The 25,105-nt window shown below is 31.0% G+C and overlaps 1 protein-coding gene across 2 annotated transcripts in view; it reads left to right on the forward strand.

The window, feature by feature from the left end:
* The window catches only part of LOC118189616 (coiled-coil domain-containing protein 130 homolog), a 31,095-nt gene extending 6,417 nt beyond the window's left edge, over positions 1–24,678 (forward strand). The window contains exons 1-7 of one of the 2 annotated variants that reach the window (XM_035360266.2): positions 1,697–1,831; positions 11,959–11,985; positions 12,255–12,429; positions 16,593–16,677; positions 21,252–21,424; positions 23,101–23,239; positions 23,791–24,678. In XM_035360266.2, coding sequence (XP_035216157.1) covers positions 12,262–12,429; positions 16,593–16,677; positions 21,252–21,424; positions 23,101–23,239; positions 23,791–24,086 — 861 coding nt within the window. In that variant the 5' untranslated portion in view covers positions 1,697–1,831; positions 11,959–11,985; positions 12,255–12,261 and the 3' untranslated portion in view covers positions 24,087–24,678. Of the gene's footprint in view, positions 1–1,696; positions 1,832–11,958; positions 11,986–12,254; positions 12,430–16,592; positions 16,678–21,251; positions 21,425–23,100; positions 23,240–23,790 lie in introns of those variants that run through there. The other variant, XM_035360265.2, reaches the window with a different exon arrangement.
* The last annotated feature ends 427 nt before the right edge of the window (positions 24,679–25,105 follow it).

Raw genomic sequence — 25,105 nt, forward strand, 5'->3', positions numbered from 1 at the left:
GTGGCTTTGCTTTCTTGCATTTCAGGGAACCATGCCATCATTCCACTGACTGTCGTTTTGTTTCAGCTATCTCGTAATAAATCCATGTTTTATTACTGTGACAATACTTTTACAAAAAATCATTTCCTTTTGCCGCATAATGCTGTAAAAACTCCAAGGCTGCTCTCATGCATTTCCATTTTTTAATATCTGTTAGTGTTTCATTGTGAACACAGTTTTTTGTAGTGCAAATGTTCAATCACAATTTCATGTAAGAGAGATGTTGAAATGTTTCGAAAATGCATTGACAAATCAGAAATTATAAATTGGCAATTGAAATGAACTTTTTCATTGATGCATCACACGAATTCTGTATCATGATCTCCATGATTTAGCAAGCAGCTGTGAGCAAGAGAAATACAGTCAGTACCTTTGTTTAATTTTTCTGTTTCTTTAAATGATTTTGCCTGAAAAGACTGTTCGACTCTGCAAGAAATGGCACTAAGCCCAGAGGTTGGGGCCCAGCAGCTTCCAAGCGGTTAAGTCGCTGAACACTGATAGTTCCGACCTGGGTTCGATTCCAGGTGAACAGGCCAGCTGCATAGATGTTTTCCTGGATTTCCCCATGTGTAATGTGTATATGAGCTAGTTTCCTTTAGAAAGTTCTCCACTCCCTTCCCTTAGGCAAATAGCCTAAGTGTACTTTGCCCTAATCAGAGAAACCAAAACCTAGCCTTGGGGTTGGATTTACTTCTAAGATTCTGTCGGTAATTTCTGCAGCTTTGTCTGAAGTTAAACTGGAAACTGGCGCCAAAATAGACTGAAATATCAAAGGCAAAAATTCTAAAATTAAGTTATCGGAAGCATTTAAGGATTCCACTCAATGTTTCATATTTCTAAGCAGATTGGAAGTTTTTCAAGAGCCTAATTCCTCTCCAGATAATAACTGGTGAATTTCTTACTGAGAAGATTCGTCTGATATGTTTATTAACTCAGTTTTGAGCTTTGTGTACGGATCAGTAGAGTCTGGTTTCATAATTAAATCTGAATCTAATAATGCAATACCTAGAGGAAAATGAGAAATTATCATCAGTATACATAATTATCTTTAGTATTGATTCTGTGATAAGTTTGGAGGCAGCAAAAGCAAACCTACTTTCACAGAAAATTAACCATAAGGCTGGGTCTGAACAGTTCTAATCCGGAATTTATACGGCATGTACATTGGGCATTTTGCAAGGTTTAACCCAAAATAAAAGTAAAAATTCAACTAAAGAAAATATAATATGAGTGATAAGTAGAAAACAAAATTATAAAGTGATCTATAATTACTATTTATCTGTGATCTGGAATATGAAAATCAATGTAATCTGTAATTTCTCGTATCGAAATCTTAGCAGGTGCAAGGTGGAGTCTTTATTGCTATCACCACAGCGTCATGCATTTTGGTATGTGAGTGTATATATATATGTATGTGTGTGCGTACAAACACGCAGTACATTTCTGTATGCACACACAGGTGTGCCAAAATGTGTGCCAGGTGAATAATGGAAAAGCAACTGTATTTTAAAGATTAAATAGGATATATATTTGGAAGTGGCAAACTAGACGTTCATAATTCTCCAAGAAATGTAATTTTATCATTGTCATGTACTTTTGATATTTTATGTCTTTACTTATTTGTACTTTATAAATTTCCAAATGCTTTTCTTTTATAGGCTGAAAGAAAAGCTGTCAATAAATATTACCCTCCTGAATGGACACCTGCAAAAGGTTCCATCAACAAATTTCGTGGGACGCATGCCCTCAGGGAAAGGGCACGTAAATTACATATGGGCATCTTGATCATAAGGTGTGTAAAAATTTATTATAATTATTTGAGTTATTATTTATATACTGTCAATTAGATAAAGAGGAAAGTAAGTATAATAAATGCTATTGTAATTTTAAAAAAGCAAAGCCAGCTGATTGTATAATTAAAATAACTTTATACAATGATAAGGCAAATCCACAAGTTTAATATTTTTTTAAGGAGCTGTGTAAAAATGTAAACCTCCTTTAAATTTTGGAATAATTATTAGTTTTAAATGTTGGATCATCTAAAAATTTCTGTGTGTTATTGCTGATAAATGCAAATGAAGCAGTACAGAAACATAAAAAAAAAATTGGTACAATTATATTATAGGATTCAGTAAAAAAATTGGGTACTTTTCCGTTTCGCCGGCGCAAATCTCGCCAAGACGACTTTGTTGGCGATAACATACAGTATACACATAAAAAATGTTAACAAATGTTAATTCTAAACATTTTCTATTTTGAAGGCATAAACATTTTAATATGGTTTAAAATTTTGTAAAAAGCTAATAAATAAAGACAATAAATTTGTAAAAAGACATAATTTAAGAATTTACTATGCTTTCATGGTTCAAATTCCTGATTCGTAGGTTCGTATCACATGACCCCAAGTGATCTCATCTCACGTAAACTATGCTATAAAAATCTAATTCTCTCGGTAATTATGTATAGTAATTTCAAGTTAAATCTTAATTTGGAATACAATTTTAAATGCAAGAGTTATTTCAGTTCTTACGAATAGCTTACTGAGAAATTATGTAAAACCGCAGTGCTTTACTTCGCTAGTGCATTCTCATTATAATTGATGGATCTAACACTTGATTTTGCCTTTTCTATATTTTTGCCTTCATGTGAACGGTGTGATTGCATTCTAATTGACTTAATTACCGCGAATGGTCTTAGGGCATACAATTTAACTATCTTGTAAAAATTCTATGTAATTGTATGCCAGCATTCAAAGAAACAAGAAATGGCTGCGATTTGTTTTGAAAATGAGGCGTAAAAGGTTACCAGCGAATATATTCCTTTTGGCATCCAGTTGTACCATTATTGGCGACTTTATCGTTTGCGCCGGCAAAACGGAAAAGTACCAAAAATTGCCAAATTATTGATGATGCCAAAAATAATTATGGTAACCCTATCACAAGAAAGGAAGCATTGTAGTAACTAGCTATCTAAGATTATCATTTCAATTTAGATGAAAGGTTAATTTCATATAATAAATTTTTTATCATTATAATTTATGAAAAATGCTAAACATAACCGAATGGAAGCATAATAGTAAATAATTATCTCAGATTATTTTATTATTATAATTTATAAGCAAACGGCTAAACAGAACTGAGAGAAAGCATAATAGTAATTAACTATCTAAGATTATTAATTTAATTTGATGAAATATTAATTTCATAAAATGCATTTTATTATTTTAATTTATTAAAAAAGGGGCTAAACATAAGTGAAATTAAATGGGAGGCATAAAATGTTTGATATCTTCCAACATTGCAAAGAAAATTTCATTCTTTTGGTTCAAATGTCTGTACATAAATTTCAACAAATAAGAATCGAAATGCTGTCAAGCACTGCTCTGAAAGCATATTTTAGGCCATTTAACAACAGAGCCACTCTGTTGTTTGTGTATAACATCCACCAGAAAGCCCGGCGGTCATACGAAATGACCACTGTTCTAGATATTATAAATTGTAATTAAAATGATTTGTGCAAAGGTGTCTGCTAATTCAAACTGAATAACCCAGGGCAGGCGCCGAGGATGCCCCTTTGCTTACTGCCCCATGGGGTTTCCCCCTTCTACTTGCTTAATGGATTAAAGTAGAGTGCAATGAAGGAAACCACTGGCGGTACATTTCTTAGGAGCCAGTGCTAGCTCAATAAATAAAGGTGATTTAAATAATAAAATGTTAATTCACATGTCAAAGATCTCTTTGTATACAACCTTTCTTGCGTAGATCTTTCCATCATTTCTAAGCTCGCCTTGCATTATTTTTAATTTTACGTCCATTCTTTCATGAACTCTTGAACAGACAACATAAAGTTGACCGTGTCCAAATGTAGGCTCAGGTAAAAAAGTGCCACACGCATTTGGCACTCAGGCATTTGGCCCTGAGACTTATTGATGGTCATAGCAAAGGCAAGTTTTACAGGAAATTGCCTACTTCTCAATCGAAACTGCAACATTGTGCCGTAGCAACTTCATCCCATTGGCTAGTACAGTTATGCAAACAACCAATAAACTATCGGCGACAAACAGACACTTAAGCTGCATATATATGTATATATATGGGAGGTAACTAACATTATCTTCTTTGAAACGGCTGGCTCCCGGGCTAAGCGAAGCACACCGTTGGATTTCGCAGGTCCATGGCATGCTATTTTGGTCATTTGCGTCTTTGTGGGACATAATTAGCTGACATGTTAATTAAAAACTAATTTTCCCCTGCATTTTCCACTTTCTTTCTTGGGCTTTCCCTATTAGAGGGATTTGGCTATGTGCCAAATTCTTTTTTCTTGAATATCTACAGAATGTCACCGAGTTGCAAATCGAGACGCATATCGTCGGATTCCAAAAAAATTCTCCAAATCCATCGATACCGTTTTCATCTTTGTATGACTTTAATCGGCCGAAATATTAAGTAAAAACTGCGGAAATGTCAATTTCCGCGCTCATTTTTGCGAGTGGCAACAATAAACTATCAACGACAAACACTTAAGCCGCTTTTATATATTGTTACAAAGTGTCAAGGCGCGGTAAGGTTGCTTCCCCACAAAGCAAGTTTTAGGGTTGCCATAAAATGGCAAGGGAAGGCAGTGTTGCCGCATTTAGCAAGAAATCGCACATTTGGTGACAAAATTGGCGATATGCAGTGGACAGATGGAGAACCTTCTGGTACAAATTCTTACTGGCTTACCTCAGAATGTTCTCGAACACAAGCCGAAAGCTATATAAACCCTGCTGGTCCGCAATCAGTTAGTGTGCCTCGCCGAGTTCGAGATAGAATATCTCTCATCTAGTTAGTCCATGCGGAGATGATTGAGTTGACAACCAGCCAGCGAGTGCCGAGTGCATCAAAAGAGTCTCTCTGTATATCACGGTTAGTGTATCGTCAAGAGAGCGTGTTGAGCTCTGGGAACAACTGAACCGAAGAGTCGGGAGCTGTGCTGTGTGTGTCGTCGAATGCATTGCGAGTTGTAGCATGGAGAGTCTCAAGAGTACGTGGAGTTCTGAGAACGAAGAGAGTTGGGAGCTGTACTCTGGGGCTTTGCAGTGAAGCCATCTCTGTCGTTATTGCCTGAAAGTGTGAAGGTGGTGTCGCTGAACGTGTCGGCATGTTTATAACAATTCGATGACTGTAAAATTGTTTTGGAGCTGTCCTGATGAATACTGGCTAATAAAGTGTGTTTCGATACTCCATCAAATGCTGTCATCGTTATTCACTCCAAATCCACCCGAACCCCGTACGAGAGTGAAGGAAGAAAATAACGTAACAACTGGTGTCAGAAGAAAAACGCAACAATATGAAGATCTTCGGGGTTCACAAAATTGTACTTGTGGGTGACAGTAAAATGTTCAAAGCCGGCATCTCATTGTTCATCTGACCTTTATGATTTCTAGCAGTCAATGTAAATAATACTTCCTTCTGCGATATTTTCCTTTATGACGTTCTCTTCACTGATGGATTTGGAGCAGTGATTAACAAACATTCATTTGGTTCTCTGCACAATCCGCCAAAAACCCACTGTAGTGGAACAACATGTCCAGCTTTGAAAAGCTACTGAAAAGGCTTTTGTCTACTTCAATAATTTTGCTTCATTTGCCAATTTTCAACTTAAAGCCAAAGAATTAAAGCTGCATAACTGTTCCTGTATTGTTGCTCATCTTCAATCAAAATTCACAAAATTCAGTAGATGTCATCTCTTGACACCAAAAATAGATGAACCTAACAGCTGTAAGGAAGAGGATTTTTGATCCTTTGAAAAATTTTGACTGAAATTTTTTCAATTTTGACTTTGACTTTCTTACACCACCATTTTGCTGCTGAGTTACCGCTAACTGAGTTTTCATCTCATGGTTGTTTGAATATAATTTTCTATTGTGAATAGTGCCTTTGAAAAAAATTCTGTTGTAGACTTTTTTCATTGGGCAATTCCTAATTTGTTTGATCCATAGCATTATCAAAAAAAATAATTAAAAAATTAAACCAGTACAGTCAAAAGTCGTTAATCCGAACTCGTCGGGACTTCAGCGATTCCGGATTATAGATCATCAGTTTAAATCTGGTAAGATGGCATGCAAAAATTATAAAATTAAAAATATGAAACCGTAATTTATGAAATAAAGAACAATTATGATCTAAAGGGTATCAAAATTTACAAAAAAAAAAAAAAAAAGCTTAATATTTATTTGTTTACTTTATTAAAGATTTCTTTTAATGTAAGTTGTTTAAGTTGCTTCATTTCATGTGATAATACCTTCTCTTTAATTCTATAAACAGACATAACTTCTTCTTCAGTTACAAAGTTCCGCTCTTCAAGTCCTATAATTGCTGTGTCGAGAATACCGACTAATTTGTCAATCGAAATGTTTTCATTTTCAATAGCCTCTGTGTCACTTTCTTCACTATCGGAAGCAAATTATAATGACGAGGAATTTGATTTAAATCATATCAAAGACGGAGTACATCGAGATGAAATACTACATTTAGTAAGGAATTATAAGCCAAATAAAATAAAAACATCTGCCCTGAAGATAAGGATAGTGCTGACAGATCAAGATCAACTTCCAATTCATTGCGCGCCGCAGCATTGACTTCCCCCTCCCACGCAGAGCAGCGTGAAATTGATAAACAGATTTCGGAATGGTTAGGTAAACAAAGGATTGTGGCTTTATCCATTTTTTGCAACAATTCCACTTTTTGTTTAATGGACTTCGAAACATACTTTCGCTTTGTAGATCCTTTACATATTAGTAAATATATATAGAAAATTCTATTTGACATAATCGAATGTTCAAGCTTACTTTTATAAAATTGCTCTAACAGTCTGCAAAAAATAATAAACCGGATCCAATTCGAAGATTAAGGAACAACGCAATCTGCAACATTAACTGAATATGATAATTTTAACTTAGCTTATACCGTCCGTTATACATTAAACGTGCATGCGTAAACATATTATGTGCACACGCATACTCGCAGCCGTAAAAGCGATGCATGCGCAGAAAGTTTGTAGCTTTGAGGTCCGGATTATAGATCATTCCGAATTATGGGTGTCTGAATTAACGACTTTTGACTGTATTTCAATTTAGAACCAGACTTACAAATGTAGAACTATCTAAATTTACACAGTGTAAAATCGGCTCGTTCGCTACCTTTGGCATGCAGTTAAATGGGCACGTTTGGTATATTTGGTGCCTTTGCTCATATATGTTTCCTGGAATTTTGTACAGTCTCTATAATGGAATTGAACCAAGAATTTCATTGAATCATGTAAGTACCATTTTGTTTCATGACTTGCTATCTTTCCAGTAGCTGGAAATTCCTTTTTTTAAAAAAGTCATTGAGCTTATTCATAAAGAAGTTATTGGGGTACTGTTTGATAGTCCCCAAAGAAATGAATTCCAAACCATTCTCAGAATTTTGAAGTGACCTGAACTGATGAAAATTCGAGGGGCAAATTTGGTGAATGTGAGGGAGGACACAAAATATGCCACCCATTCTCAATAAGTTTTTGACGTTCATCAAAATGTATAGCCGAGCATTGTCATGATGGAAAACAATACCTCATTGATTTGTCATTTATGGGAACTTTGCTTTAGTTTCTTGCTTTTAAAGTGGTTTTTGGGTACAATACTTTTCTGAATTTTTAGTCTGATTTGTTGGCAACAATTCATAATATGTGATTTCTTTGTAGTTCGTCCGTACATAAAGCATTATTTTGGGGCAATGCAACCCCCTTTCAGTATTACTAAAGGAGGTTCAGTATTATTAACCCTTTTCAGTATTATTTTACCCTTTAATCTTTTTCTTGCAGCATTATTGTATATTATCCCGCTTTTCATCTCCATTAATAAGCTATTTTAAAAAATATAGACAATTTCTTATGTATTATCCCTTCGACCATGAAACTATTGCCAAGCAGCACACGATTTGCCAACAAATAGATAAGCATCAATCAACAATACAGACATAACATCTATACTTTCCTTTGATTTAACCTCGATTGGTTCTCAGTAAGCCACATTTTGTTTCTATAAACAGGGATATAAATTAACTGTTCTGTATTTTTCCCTTCATTTTAGGAAAAAAAAAAAAAAAAAATATTAGAATTTGGGACCTACTTTCTACAAAACTGCAAGTGATGAAGTAATATTTTCAAAATTATGGAATCCTACCATCAGTAAAAAGTATATACTAATTGACACAGTACTGTCAGCTGAATATGGGGGACAAAAAGGTAATAGATTGAAACAGTTACCTGCAGGATATTTGCACTCGTAGAGTTTTGAACAGTGTTACATGTAAAATCAGAAGTTCTAACAAAACAATAGAAATTAATGAAACACTTTTTTTAAATGCAAAAAAAGTAACTGGAATACTGATTATATACTAAATAAAATGCCATCAGTTATTTCAGAATTATGCAGGAATAATTGGCGCAACTAAAGCAGTGCGACTAGCATTTTTTCTTTTTTTTTAAATAAAAGAAAAAATTTAATTTTCTATTCTTAGCACTGCATTGGGGGAAAAAAGTTATGCCACACTGCATCTTAGAATTATACAACATGATCAGAAAAGACTGTATTTAAACATATGCTTCGAAGTTGCTTTTTTATCAGCAATAACAAGTAGAAGAGAAGTCCCTATGATCTTAAAAACCACAGAACTTTTCATATGATCCAATAGTATAAACAATAATTAACTATTTAAAATATAATAATAAAAATCTTTATAAGCATACTAAACAGCTTATAAAGAAATGTTTGCAAAACATGCAGATATTAAACTTGTAAAAATAAATATGCCAAATGCTGCAAAAAAAGAAGATAAAACAACATTTTTTTTTTCCCAATTTGATATTATGTATTTTTTTTTTTAATTCTTCCTGATTTACTTCTATATTTTAGGAATTTATTATCTATTCTCGATACCAAGCACATAATAAAACAGTTATGTTATTGTCATAAGTGGAAAAAGTATATTTACGGGTACTTCTTGGCGATTTTTGGTGGTACATGGATACCGAATTTGTGCAATTCTTTGAATTGTTATTTTGTCTTTGTGTAGCTCCGATTTTTAGCAAAAATCACCACTACCCAAAGACAAAATAACAAGTCAAAGAATTGCACAAACTCGGTATCCATGTACACATTGACCTATTTTCACTTTTAAAAAAATCACAGAATTGCACAAACTAGGCATTGCGCAACTCCCTTGACTTTATCCATGTACATGTTGACCTATTTTCACTGAAGAAAACATCAGAGAATCGCACAAACACAACATTGTGCACTCCCTTTGTCCATGTACACATTGATATATTTTCACGTAAAAATTCAAAGGAACACCCAATTCTAGGTAAAAGTATATTTACGGAACATTCAACTACTCAGGTTACCATAAATGAAACAATAACTTGGCAATAAATCAAACAACAACTTGGCGATAAATGAAACAACAACTTTGCGATAATACAAGGGGTACCCTTCAGTCTACTCTAACCTCATAATTTATAGACATATGAAAATTGGTCATTCTTAGGCCCAATGCTTCTTTTCTCTGGCATTTTGTATTAACAAATACCATAATATCATAATTGGGTGCATTCTGATCGTCTGCATCCATAGTCATGACATTTGGTAGAAATATGTGTAGTTGCAAATATGCATGTAGCAATAACAAACCCATGCGTATGTGCACCACATAAAGTTTTGAATACGCGTGTATTTGCATACTTCGTATTTAATCAACATTTCTCGGAACAACATCCACTTGCTACCAAAATGTAAGTATCAGCGGTGATTTGGCAGCTTTGGGCCAGTTCAATGTTTGAATGTTTATAAGTATCCATAACTGTAATGAAACAAATAAATCTAGTATAATTTTTTAGGTCAGAAAAGGTATGCATCATTTTGTTTTACTAGAGTTTTTGAGAAATAAGGTGTGCAAATTCCTGCCAAGTGCACCAAAATTGCATAAAAATTGAGATTAAGTATTATAAATAAGGGCATAACTGTCTCGAATTAGTTTTATCTGTTGCATTTTCAGTCAATCCATTGCTTATTAATGTATTTAACCCTGTTGGTAACCCATTTTGCTAAACAAAATTAATTGCTATCCTAAATAAATATATTTGATTGGCACCATAAAATTAATTGGCAAGTATATCTATTTACTGAATAAGTGTATACAAATTTAATTTTAAAGCAAATCCTCTAGACAAAATGATTTCATAATGATCACCTAAGAAAGGGAACCAGCTTTAAATATGGCTTTATCCATGTTAATAAATCATATCTATCTTAATATGCATTATATCACAAAGATAGTTGGTTAATCTTTGGATAATGGTAATTTGGCGATTTTTTGGCGAAAATTTGATGACCAACCCTGCTACAGCAACCTGCTAGTTTTTGTTTGGATGCCATTTTGTTCACGAAGTAAAGGCATGTTTTTTGTTTTTGTTTTTTTAACTCAACATTTTTTTCAACAATCTGCTAGCCGAATTACGCTTATGTTAGAATTTATTGAACAAAAGTGCTTAATCATGACAAATATTAGGTGCGAAATTGGGAGAAAGTGCAGAATCGCAAACTGCTTGCCGCGTTTTTAAGAATTGCACATACACGATATCCATGTACACGTCGACCTATTTTCACTTAAACAAACATCCTAGAATTGCACAAAAATGGCATTGTGCACACTCTTGACTTTATCCATGTACACTGCTAAAGTCCTAGCTAGTAACCTTTATCGCCTTACCAAAATGTCTCTAAACTACCTGTTACCATATTCCAAAGATTAGCCAGATAGTTCAGTTGTATTGATGGCACACGAATCTGTAAAACATACTGTTTTAGGTATTTTTTATCTTTCCTTTCTATTATATATATATATTAGAAACATAATAAGATTTAATTATTTTTTAATGAAACACAGTCGATGTAATAACAAGTAAGCGATTTGTTAAATTTAAATTAAAGGAAGATCAGAATTAAAGTTACATAGCTATAATTTTAATTACCTATAATTTTTTCTCCTTTAAAAGAGGAAAAGTGCATAAAATGATTTTTAAAGGAAAGATACTGTTAAAAGAGATGAACAAGGCAAAGTAATGCTTAAAATTCGGCAAAAAGTAGCCTTATGTTTGGCATAGCTTTTAATCAGAACTCTGCCGATTTCAAGGATGAACAGGCACGGGTCTGTCTTTATCAGGAGCAAAAAAAATCTGCCAAAAGTTGTTTTTTTTTGGGGGGGAGCTTCTGATAAAGAAGGACCTGTGCTTGTTTGAAATCAAAAGAGTTTGATTAAATTTTATGCCGAACAGAAGGTTGCTTTTTGCCTGTATTTGGGATTTGTATACACATAATTATTTGTTAGTAAATAACAGCCTGGTACTCACGTATTAACGCAACCAGGCCAAAATTCGCATAAATTGCCAAATTTGGCGACCCTACTTACGACAACCCTACGTGTTATACGTAGTTTTTGTAAAAAGAGCATGTGGAGATTCACAAAATTTTCCTGCATTTTCGTGCAAATTTTTGTAATTTATGAGAAAATAGCAGTGTACATGGATAAAGTCAAGAGTGTGCGCAATGCCATTTTTGTGCAATTCTGGGATGTTTTTTTAAGTAAAAATAAGTCGACGTGTACATGGTTATGGCGAATACGGTTCGCCAACGGTTCTTTCAATCAGTGCTAAAAGCAATAGCCAAATGATTTCCGCCGAAAAAATAATTCTGCAATTTATTCAGATTCGAAACCGGAAGGGTTTAATTGCTATTTTATATTTTAAAACAAAATAATATAAAAAACTGTATTAAAAATTATCTGTAATTAATAAATGTACATTTTCTTTCTATTCATACTTTTTTACTCAAACTTACAGATAGCGCCAACCTGGTTGCGATAATACGTAAGTACCACAGCCTTTTTCCCCCTGTAGATATCTAGTTATTTTACCCTTTGCTTAATGTGCTTTTAGTCAAAAAATGATATTTGTTCTTATTTTGTATAATTTAATCCAATTATTATCTCATAGTTTGACATCATAAGTCAGGTTAATGAATGAGTATAACAACTGTGTGCATGTTTCACATTGCATTAAGACTTTTAAGTTATATTTGTTATGTAAGAAGTAATTTTGCATTCACTGATAAATATATAATTATTTTATTTTTGCAGATTTGAGATGCCTTTCAATATTTGGTGCAATGGTTGTGAAAATCATATTGGAATGGGTGTACGATATAATGCTGAGAAAACAAAAGTTGGAATGTATTATACAACTCCTGTGTATAAGTTTCGCATGAAATGTCATTTATGTACCAATCATTTTGAAATACAGACAGATCCTCAAGTAAGTGTTTATTTTTTTTATTTTTATTTATTTTTTTTTTTTTTAGTTTTAAATTATTTATTATGTTTGAACCAATTTATAGCTTTTAAATTATTTTAATACTATGCTAAGTTATATAGAAGGTGCCATTAAAATACAGTGGAAAGTTAATTCCTGTCATCCTTTGAACCATCAGTTTTTATTATCCGATATTCACTGGAATAATTAAATATTCAAAAGTTAAGTATAATAAAATATGATTGTTTTGTAACTATGTTTAAAATAAAGAGTTAAATGCTATTTTTAAGAGTCAAAATTGTACTATGAAGTAAAACTATGCAGCAAAATTTTATGTTAATAAAAATTGTTTTGAAAGCTCATTAATCACAGGATAACATTCTTTGGAACAGCTGTCATATGCAGACCGGGGTAACAAAAATTATCTCGCCAACCATTTTTGGCGAGAAACTCCATGATTTTACTTATTTAAATTTTTTGTTTACATTGAAAACTTAAAGCCAAAAATGTCTGAAAAAACATTGTGAGCATTTTTGCACATTTATGCTAAAAGTGCAAAATAAAAAAAAAAAAAAATTAGGTAAGTGAGAAGTTTTTCATCAAAAATGTTTGATGACCAATTTAAACTAAAATAACAACAATAAATTCCAAACAATTTCAACACAAATAAATTTACAAAAATAACAACACAAAATTAAAGCAATGCAACAATTAAAATAACTCTCTGCAAAATTAAAACAATAAAAAAGTAAATTCAGTTGCCATTCAAAATAGTTCCCCAAAAAGCAAAATATTAATTTCAGACAAAATCTTGTAAGAACAGACATATGAAATATATAATTCAATATACTTTCATTAATAAAACTATGGCAATCACACAAAGCATGTGAACTAAAATGCCATGAATTAGCTATGTCATACGTCTTTCTACGTTTCAAAATTTCAAACATTACAATACAAATTTCCTCTGAAGTCAACTTACTGCAGGAAAACCAGGATCCAAATCTCAAACTGCATTGAAAACCACATTCTTTATCCTCAACAATTTTTCTACAAATCCATCAGAAACACAATTTTTTTTCCAAATCTTCGTATCAAACCTGCACTTCTCATATATCAACTTTAGAAAATCCATCAGAAACACAAATTTTTTCCAAATCTTCGTATCAAACCTGCACTATCAAGTTCGCCTTCAAAAATCCTGTATCCCATAAAAACTGCAAAAATATACTTCTGTCAGCATGAAGACAACCATGAACAAATGCTTCATTAATAACTTCAACAGCATATCTTCTCGAACTAAATCTAGCTTGAATACACTCTAAAATACATGGCTGATATATCTCCACAACTTCCTTCATGGAATTATATGCCATTATTCAACACGTAATCAAACAACCACCACAATGAAATACAACCACATTCCTCGCAAAATTTTCCATAAAAAAAGGATTGCCATACAAACAAAGTCTCGCCAAAATCTGAACTAAATAATCCAACACAAAATATCGCCACATTTGGCGACCACGTGTATCCGGGCTGCATATGACATGTTACCCCATTCTTTTAAAGAATAATTTACTGAGCAGATAGTAAAATTTCATCAACTAATACATGGAATTTCGATAGAAAATTCTAAACATATAATTATAGAAATAAGAAATAAAATAGAGTAGTAGCTGTGCATATAAATCATGTTAAAGATGTTTGATATTTGTCATGTTGTAATTAGAGAATGTTTTGGGTTTGTTTTAAATATTTTATTTTTTAATGCACTATACTGAAGTGGATCTTTATTACCAACTTCCAATCTATGATAATGGATTTAGGTGGAGTGTCTATTATCCATCACGAGAACAGTCTGAAGACTAATCGAAGTTCCAATGTACTAAATTGAACTCTGCAATCTTTTCCCCTTATCTTTAAAACCCAACTTTTGCCTAATTCTACTACTATAATATGGATTTGTGTATGACTGCTTTTATTGTCATATATTTGTAAGTATCTTTTGTGTGACAATTTTAATATTTGTAGGTTTATGCCCATGAGATAACTATGGATAGAAGTGTAAAAATCAAAGCTTAATGTATTTCACTCAGTTTAAAATTTGATTATTATGTATATCCCAGAGGTGCACAACTAGAATTTCCCTGTGAGAAGATTCCTTCTACCAAAACCCATCCTTAAGTATGATAATATGTCAAAAATCTAAATTTTATTAATAAAAATTTATTTCATAATAACTCTTCGTACAGTTATTGTATAGAAATTAACTGTGGTGTAAATAATAAATAAATGAAGAAATAAAATTTAACCGATTGCATTGTTTTTAGATTGCTATCCAACTTTATCAAAGCTTTTTTTAAATTTCTGAAATTCGTGGTGGAACTCTGTGGTGTGTGGTTGATAAAAGAGATGATAGAGCTTGGAATACGTTTTTCTACACTTCCAACTAGAACAGAGTAGAATATCATTTGCAAGATTGCTGTGGAAGAAATAGTGATCTAGCAACCTTGTGAATAGCATCATTCTCAAAATTGCTGTGGAAGGGAATTTTCAAAGCTTTAAAGAAATCCAAATTGAGAAATAGTGTAAACAACTATTTCAGCCTTTAAAAAACTGAAAATTGTGAATTTTTATTCCAAAAATGTAATGCTGTCATAAACTTTTTTTCTGTAGTTCTGTTTAACATATATGTTCTGAGTTTTAAAAATCTGCAGATTTGTTTATATACATTCAAAATTATATTCACAGAGAATTTTATAAATGCTCTGTGAAGTCTTTCATGCATATGACTGTTTGTTTGTTAGGGACACCATACTGTTCGAAGCATTTGTTAAAGAATTGGCTGAGTTGAAGGAGGAAAAGTAAGAGATGGTAGGAACTTAAGCATCAGAACATGAGGTAGCTGAATGTTGAAGGGAATGAAGGTCTAGAAAATTTATTATATGTTATATTGATTATGGTATAGGTACGAGTAAAAGTGGATGGAATATCAGCATTTTACCACTGGTCATACTGTTATAGTCCTGCTGCACTAACTATGCCTTTCCACCCAGTTTTAAGGTAGAACATTCCTGGGAATGGTCTGAGGGTATCCCACCCCTCTTCTCCCATGACCAACTTCTCAGAAGGTCTTTCAGCTGTGTATTTTGAGTGCTCCTTTGCTGCATATACCGTATTTGACAGCATATAAGACGCTTTTTTTTCCTAAATTTGGTCTCAAAAAAGTTACCTGCGTCTTATACGTGAAGGACACAGGTTAGCTTTCAATACTGAACGCTATTTTTAGCCCGGATAAAGATCTAGACACACACAACTTTTTCTACATCTACATGTGTGTGGCCTTCTAAATAAGGGTGCATCTTATATGCCGTCAAATACGGTATACTACATCCATGCAGGTCTTGAACTCAAGCCCACCACTGTGGCAGTCATCAGTACTAATGACTATACCAGCTGGGTGGCATAGTATAAAATAGGTAGAAGGATAGAAGACACCAGTTATTGACCAAGCAGTGAAGTATTGTTCCTATATGTTAATTAACTAGAAACACCATCACCCCACAGAGTTCCAGACCATCTGTAAAGTCCACAAAGGATAAAGATTTGATCAATTCCACAGACCTGCCACTCCTTGTGGCTCTTTTAGAATATTAATTATGTTAGAAAAATGATCTTAAAGAGAGGCTATATGTTTAAGAATATCAAGTTTTTTTGTTTGTTTGTTTGTTTAAGTGACAGAAGTAAAGGGTTGCTGCATGGCCAGAGACTTGAAAGACAGCTATTTTCTATTTGTATGAATGAACAAAATATGCACTTGATAGCAAGAAAACAATAAAAGACGCATGAAAAATACTCATGTGAAATTTATTGGCAGGTTTTAAAACTAGTATATCCAAGAAAAAAATTTTCAGCCTTCAAGATAAATTGTACATTCCCATCTAGTATTGAATGAAACTTGAAGACATCAGCTGGCACATCTAAAAAAACAAATACTACTATGTCATCAATATGTATTTCATGAAACTGCAGTTAGCAATAAATTTTTATTTGTTTGTGATTTGAATATATATTTAACATAAAATTGTTAAATAATCATTTAAACAAATTATGATTACTAAATTTTATCTGTTGAGTAATTTTTTTTAAATATTTTATTGCAGAATTTAGATTATGTTGTACTTGAAGGAGCTAGGCGTCAAGAAAGAAGATGGGATCCAACACAAAATGAGCAAGTTGTTCCTGAAGGTATTTATACCTTTTCCCCCCCCCCTTTAGCATTACATTTCCTATTTTTTTATTTTGTCAGAAGAAAAAAATGTAATTGTGTCTTTTATTTAAAAAGTCAATGAAAAAATTATTTCTTTTATTTTTAAAAAATATTTTGGTACTTTCTGATTATCTGCACCACCGATTTCAACGTTCAGTAAAACTGCCAAACTTTTCATGGATTTTTGATGAAAAATTTTGTTTGACTTTATTCGGGTACTTGTTGCTTTTAATGACTGCAAAAGCAGCAAGGGAAAAAAATGTCACTAAAAAAAGAAGCGCTTTCAATCAATGACATTTCAATAGAAATATTAAAGAAGTCCTAAAAATATAAATTCTTACTTAATCCTCCAAGTGGCTAAGAGTTTAGCCCAAAATTCCTAAATTTCTCAAAACGACTGTGCATAAGAGTGATTTTCTTGATTAGAATTCCAAAATGACCCTCCCAGTTCGGACTTTGACTTATTTTCTTCCAATATATATGCTACTTTAATTATCTGGACACATTTTAAAAAATGCATGTCTGTGTACTTAATATCAAGACAAATATTTTTTAATGTATACTAGTAGCTTCGCATAAAATAAAAAACAATTTAATTCGAATTTCGAAAAAATAATTTTGAGGTGCAATGGCTCTTGTCTAGATGCACCTATGTACCAAATTTCGTAGCCGTGGGTCTATTAGCTTACACGCAGCACGAACGAAAGATACACACACACACAGACAGACTCTTTCTTTTATTATATGTAGAGATCTACAGTTTAGCTGCTTAGAGAAAAGGTCTCAAACTGGCTGCCTCCAAAGCAACTTTTTGTGGCCCATTATTACATTTCCCATAAATTAATTAACATTATGTTTACAAAAATTTGAAGAATGCTTTATGATTTTAATGATTTGCAGTCGAATTTAACATTATTTGCATTATCATTAAAAAAGAACGTAATTAATGTTCCTAGAAATGTAACTGATTAATTTGCATTGTGGTATACATCTTATTTGAAGATACATATTTGATTATTTTTCCTCCATATTTGTCAAAAAATAAATAATCTGAGTTATGAATTTTTACAATAAGAATAATTGCTTTGTTTTGCTATTTATATGACCAGTTTTTTCCAAAGCTTCAAATTAATAAATCTAAAAAAAGAACCAGAATAATCAACGAGCATCTACCATTCGTGATGAAAATAATGTTCAGTAATTTTTTTCCAAAATTACAAACTTTATCAAAAGCGAAATGCACTGAGGTGTTATAGTTGAAAGTTGCAGTACGGAATAAAGAAGTTTATTTATATTCAAGTACTTGTCTTTTGTCTGTATGTATAAAAAATTAATAAAAAATTTTTTATTTTCTGTATGTATAAAAGAGTATATTGTGTCATCAATTGTTCTTAAGTTTTGTCCCATTTGGATTGCCTATTTTAGGTTAAAATCAAGCTATTTAATGGTTTATTCGGAACATTAGGTTTATCTGATATAAATGTCAGTCTGAAAATTTAATCTTCAGCTGTCAATACATTTGAATTACAAAATGAAATCAGAAATTTCTTGCAGATATTAATTAACATTTAGTTTTCAGACAGAAAATAAATATAAGTTTTAATTTTTCCTGTTGTGTCATTATTATTATTGTTTATGTATGATTAATATTCAGTAAATAAAATTTAGAATTTAGTTATGTTAAAAAAGACTTTTCTTACATTGGTTTAAAAAAAAAGAAAAAAAAAAAAAAAAAAAACCTGTTAGCTTGTTTCAGATCATGCTTTCAGCTTGAATGTAATTTGAGTTTGAGAACACTAGCTTAGAAGTTTGAAAAAAATTGTAATTTATTTTTAGATGGGCCACAGATCAGCAGTAGCTACTTAACTGCTGTCCGCAGTGATTTTTGAAGCTGCAAAAAAGTTATTAATGCAAGTGCCTTTCAGCATTTGATGGCAAATTTTCACATTATATCTCTGTATGGCTTCTGAAGTGCCACTCTATCTGCATTTTCACAAGTATCCCTTAGAAGAGTGCAGTAACTTCTTTTTTATTTGATGTTAACTGAAAATTGTCATCATTTTGAGCCCATTAAATAAATAAATAAATAAAAGACTCCCCCCCCTAAAAAGAGGAAAGGAAAGATTTCACATTTCTTGTTACTTGATTTGGGTTATGATTTTAGATTTGCTATATAGTTTGGCTATAAATACCATCCAACTTGGTAATTAATTGCTGCTTACCTGTTATTCTAACAAATAATTAATTTTTAATCCCTTAATTATTTTATATTTTTTAATTTTACATCTATATATTTGTTATAAGAGTAATAATGTGTTTGGAAGATAGAGTAATTTAAAATATCTAAAACCTTCTGCATATCAAACACAGCTTTATTTTAAGCTTCAGATATTCCAACCAGTTTTGCCTTAAGGGCTATTTTTAAATTTCTGCCATGTCTCATGGGCACTTGATGTTTTATGTTTGAAAAATGATAATTTAATTTAAATATATAATTTTACTGAATGATTTTGTGTTTCCAATTAATAAAGAAAATTAATACAAACCAGCAAAAAACAAGAAAATCCACTAATAAAAGGAAATGTATAGGTTGTAAGGTATATTCTAATTTTTATAACAGTTATTTTATTTTTAATTTATGACACTTTCCTATCTCTTCTAGCTTCAGCTTAAAATTCCTTACCAGAATGAGGTTTTAGAATCGCATTAAATGCAAATGAGAAGTAGAAAGTATTTAAGTCAAAGTTCCACTGACTTCGAGAGAGAAAGCTAAGATTCCTGAATAGCACACATTTGCCTTTTGGCTATGTCTCTCTAACTGTCACTATGCTCGGCTGCATTACATGCTTTTTGATAGCTTTGCTAGCTAACTTAATATTACAGGCCAACTAGTTTAGAATTGTTAGCTTGGGCCAAATCTCCTTAGTTAGTTTGTATTCCTTTACATTTTGAATTTAAGCCCAAAGGGAGGCTTTGTTGTATGCCCTGAGAAAGGAGCCTACTGTAAATCTTTCTTTTGAGCAAATAAAGAGCAATTAATCTTTCTTGAGTTTACATTTCTATTCTTGTAATAAAGCATTATTCGCTTAGCTGTTCACCAGGTTCCTGAACACTTAGTTTAGTAGAAGAAAATTGAGGAACACTACAAGGTTCAAAATAATTTTATTTCAAATAATAAAATAAAAAAAGCATATACTAATAAACTAATTACTAATACAAGAAATGCAATTGTTTAATTCTCAAATATTTAATGAAGTCAATACAGCATTAAGTCATTAACTTGCTATGAGATATTTGGTTATTACTTTTCTCTGACAACTTATTAAAATTTGGCATATATTCTGATACACAGCATACCATCACCATGTTTTTTTTCTCACATGCTGTGGAGTAAACATACTTTTGTACATGCTTTTTTTTTTTATTATTATTTAATGTAGTGAAAAAGCCTGCTCACAGAGGTATATTGACCCAAAAAGTATTTTCCCTGCTAGTGCACACCTAAGTATGTTTTTCTTTTTAATAGTGTCCATTAGTTTAATTTTCTGTGCTTTTGAATGTTACATCAGTAAGTAGTAATCTCTTAATTCAGCCTCTGGTTTGTTTATAAAACAAAAGCTGTCCATTGACGAAGTCATGCTCAATATTATATTTAATTCCAAGAAAGGATTTTTTTATAAACAATAAAAGAAGCTCTATGGAAAAATGTCTTGCAGTGTTCTTTTAAATTCTAAGTTGAGTAACAGATGATTTTCAACATGCTTAGATAGATCACACTCCAGGATAAATTTCGAGTGTGAGTAAATGACGGAAAATGTTGATAGTTGTTTTCCAGTAAATTTTTTCTTCCACAAATCGATTTTAGCCAGAAAAGCAGATATTAAGTTCATCATTCCTGATGTTTGTTTTTCTTTTTTCTGCAATGTGGTATTTAGGTCGTTGAGTTTTGCAGTGATATTGGTTAAAAATGCCAAGTCAGCAAGCCACTCCTTATCATAAAATTCTTAGTTGTAATTGTCTTTGAAAATGGGACAATTTTTAAACTCTGATGGCATTCCAACAAATCCCATTAAAACATTTTCTCGAATCAGCTACATTAGATAGTATTGTGTGTAACCAGGTACCCTCGAGCCATAAGCTGGGCACCACTGTTCTAAGAGAATAATGTAGCAAATAAAAATCTCCCACCTTAAGTCAAGAACTATTCTGATATCACTAAAATCACTTTACAAACTCAGAGCATCTTTCATAAATAGTTTTAGTTGTATTTCGTTAAAATTATAATCTGCCTCTTAATTGGCTGGAACTTTATTAATTATCAGTTTATTTTTCTTAGAATTTCTTTTTATTTCATTCTTTTTATATTCAGTTATGAATATAGATTAAGGTGTAATTTATAGCTTAACTATTTACAATATTTTACTGTAAACAAACTTTTAACAGCTTCTTTCCTTGCTATGCTTCCTTATTTAGGCAACTATTTTTATTATTTCAAATTATTACTATTTTTATTATTGCAAAATATATATTTCTGTTTATTTCTCTTTCTTAGACAAAGATGTGCAAAAAAAGTTAGTGATGGACTCTATGTTTCGTTTGGAGCATGGTGTAACAGATAAAGCAAAACAGAAAACACTTGCACCGTCTATTGTGCAATTAGAAGAATACAAAGAAAAATGGAAGGATGATTACATGCTCAATAAGGCTCTTCGACAGAAGTTTAGGGTAATGTAATGTCTATCATAAGCTGTCACATATATGTATATATTTAATATAGTAGAATTCCAGTAAACTACATACTTTGGACTAAGAATTGTATGAATTAGAGAATCTAACAGATTCTTAGTCATATCATTCTGTTACATGTACATCTTTCCTTTTTTAATTTGGTTTGCATGTAAAACTTACCAAATCATAACTTAAGAATTACTTATATAATGCCAAACTAATGTATTTTTAATAATTTGTAATTTTTTACACACTAACAGAATAATAATGCCTGTACAAAGGGAAAACATATTACAGAGGAAAAGAGATATATTAGAAGAAAATATTTGAAAAGTAAAAAACTCTTTTGTGAATCACATTGAAATATTTTATATCAAAAACTCTACTTATAATTTTCAGAGTTATTTTTATGCACTTAAAACAAGAAAAAACAGGTAAATAAATACATTGTTGATAAAAACTCTAGCAGTACTGTTGCCTCTAAAATTTTATGTCAATTTGGGATCTGTTTTATATCCCATTGTTGCCATTTTTCCATTATTAATGCTAGAATAATCTCTGTAAGAGTTCTTATTAAGAATCTATCCCTGTTTGCTGCTAATATAAACTAGTGCTCATTAAGCAGCATGTAAGCAAAACTGCTGTGAGGTATATTTAAGTTGGAACTTAGTGTCAGAAAAACCGAAGATAGGCCAATTCTTTACACATCTTAACTAAATAAAAAGAATTCTAAAAATTAAAGGCATATACATCCATCCTAAAATGGAAAGTTTGCAAATTCCTAATTCATGTTTAATATAAAAACTGGGTGGTAATAAATGCATGGAGAACACTATAAGTACATAAATAAAATAGGTTCACTTCTTCAATCAAAATATGTTATAAATACAGTTTATTTTTGTAAAAAGTTTATTTAAATATGTAAGAAAAAACTACCATTAAATTTACCATGATTAATTTTCTAAAAATTGAAATCTTGTTTCTTTAGATCCAAAAATAGGCTTGAATTGCAAGCATTGATGAATTAAATGGTTGTGAATTATTGAAATTCTTCTGTGTTTTGGTTTTATTTCTTGAACATTGCATTATACATAGATATATATATATATGAATTTAACAAATATTCTGTCATTCGTATGAAGCTAATTTAAAGCTTAAATTAAAAATTATGAAAATGTAATTGTATACAAATAAAAGATTAATTATTGCTGCAAACTTAATTTGCAATATCATTCAAATTCAGAGAGCATAAATTAAGTGCAAGTATCTAAAATCACAAAATTTTAATAACCCAAAAAATTTTAAAGAATTTCTAAATTAATTTGCATGAAGTGAATAATTGTTGAATAGGCAGAAGACAGATCTTTTCAAGGGGAAGTTGCCCCATATATGAATTTAAGGTGGGAAAAATATTAGAATATATTTTAGAAAACATTTATATATGTTTCCTACATTTTTTATTAATTTTATTTTATCTGGAATTATTTGTGTAGCAGTAACATATTCACTAGAATTTTAAAATGCTGTTAATTTAATATAATAAAATAGGCATATGAAGGGAATCAGATCCATTATATTTTGGCATAAATTAATTTTGTGCAATGTTTAGGAATCATATATATATATATATATATATATATATATATATATGTTAATTTTTTCCCTTTTTCTAGGAAAGTAAAAAAGATCTCGCCCGTATTCAAGAAAGAGATTCTGCTCTCCTAAAAAAGTCCTCACTTAATCTTTCACTCCTGCCTGAAACTGATGAAGATCGTAGATTAGCTGGATTGTTGAAATTGACGCCTTTAAAAAGTATGTTCAATGATTATTAAAATGTAATTATTGGCAGATTAAAACTTGATAGTACCTCATTTATTAACTTGTAACAGGAATATATCATACTGATCATTTTGTAACTTATTTTATAATATATGATTTTATAATATATAATTTATTTTATAATATATGACAGTTTTAAAGATCTATCTTGTTTCAAATTTATTAGCATAGCATTATTTTAATGCCATATATTTACTAATATATATGCAGATAATGTTTTGGTTTTAACATTTGTATGTATAATTTTAAGAAGAAGCTGAATTTATGTGACTTGCATAAGTTTATAGTCTGTTTGGATATTTGGTAAGAAATGTTGTGTTTATTCAAAATTACAAGAAAAATTTTCATATTTTTTATTTGTTTTATAATTTTGTGTTTATATTCAATTTTTCTTTCAGAATTTAAAAATAATTTCACAAATTTAAAATAATAACTAAATTTCATGTGTGCATTTTATCCTACAATTAAAAGTAGCATTATAAAATGTTGAATAATTTTTTTTTATTATAATTTCATTTTTATAGGTTTTGATGAGAGGCAAAAACAAAAGAGAGAAGAAGCACTTGTAAAGCCTTGGTTTCCATCATCAACATCTAATGAAAAACATAGCTTAGCAAATCTGATAAAGGAATCTAAAATGAAAACTTTGCTAAAACCACTTAACAAATCAGAACTGGGAATCACTCCAAAAGTAAATAAATTGGAAGAAAAGACAAGTCCTGATGATTCAGTTGTAAATAATGAAGTAAAAATTCAGAAGACTTCATTGGTGGCATTTGATTATGATTCTTCAAATTCCAGTGATGAAGCTGTCACTTAATGTATCAAGTGATATTTTATGATTATTATCTTTTCTAGTCTACAGGTTTAAAAACTTTGCAGTTAAATTATTCAGTATTTCTAATATGATTTATGATAATCGTTAATCTTAGTTGCAAAAAGTACACAATTTTTTAAAGAGAAATGTATGGAAATTTTTTTCCCTATTTGTTATATTAAACTGATAAATATGAAATTTTTTAATTATTGATTCAGTTTAACATAATGAATCTGTCATAACAATCAACTGTTCTTTCAGAAGATCAGTTATAAATAGAAAATTTGATTTATATATCTAGAAAAAGGAGACAGTTTGTTTTACGAAATGGAAAATCAAGTATAAGAAAGAAAATATCTAAATGCATCTAAGAAGAGATATTTGTCTTAAAAATTATCAGATGAATAGTTCAAATCTGATATGTAATCTGTTAAATTGTTAGTCCCAAATGATATATGTGTTAAAAAAATAGATGTAGTAGTTATAAAATCATTTCAAAATTCTAAATATTTATATGTACATAAAATTACTGTTATCTCTTTCAGAGCAACTTTAGCATGTAATTATAAATGTGGAATAAAATTTTGTATATACATTTGTTAGCTTCGTCTGTCAAAGCTTGTTGTAACATGGAAAATAATGAGTAACATTAAATTAGACTTTGTATTTTTATGTGTATAACTGTTATTAAATAATGAAGAATCTATATGTAGGTATGCTCTTCACACTTTGAAAAATCAGCAGTACCCAAAGCCACCAAATTTTGAATACACACATTCCTCCAACCAGAGTCCCCAAATGGTAAGAACAGGTATGATTAGGTATACCGTTTCATAATAATGTGGGATGAATAGCTGATTGATTCAAATGAAAATTAGAAATCAAAGACCATTTTCTTCTAATTATTTTTTACTTCTGATTAGGAGTGACCTTAAATGAAGCATATGTTTAAATATGGTCTGCTCACACTGAATAATTCTAGCAAGTACTGTATTATGAAGAACCCAAAAGTCATTTCCATC

Source organism: Stegodyphus dumicola, chromosome 9, assembly GCF_044657685.1.
Source record: "Stegodyphus dumicola isolate Sdum_Otavi_A_Nest chromosome 9, ASM4465768v1".
Classification (NCBI taxonomy): Eukaryota; Metazoa; Arthropoda; class Arachnida; order Araneae; family Eresidae; genus Stegodyphus; species Stegodyphus dumicola.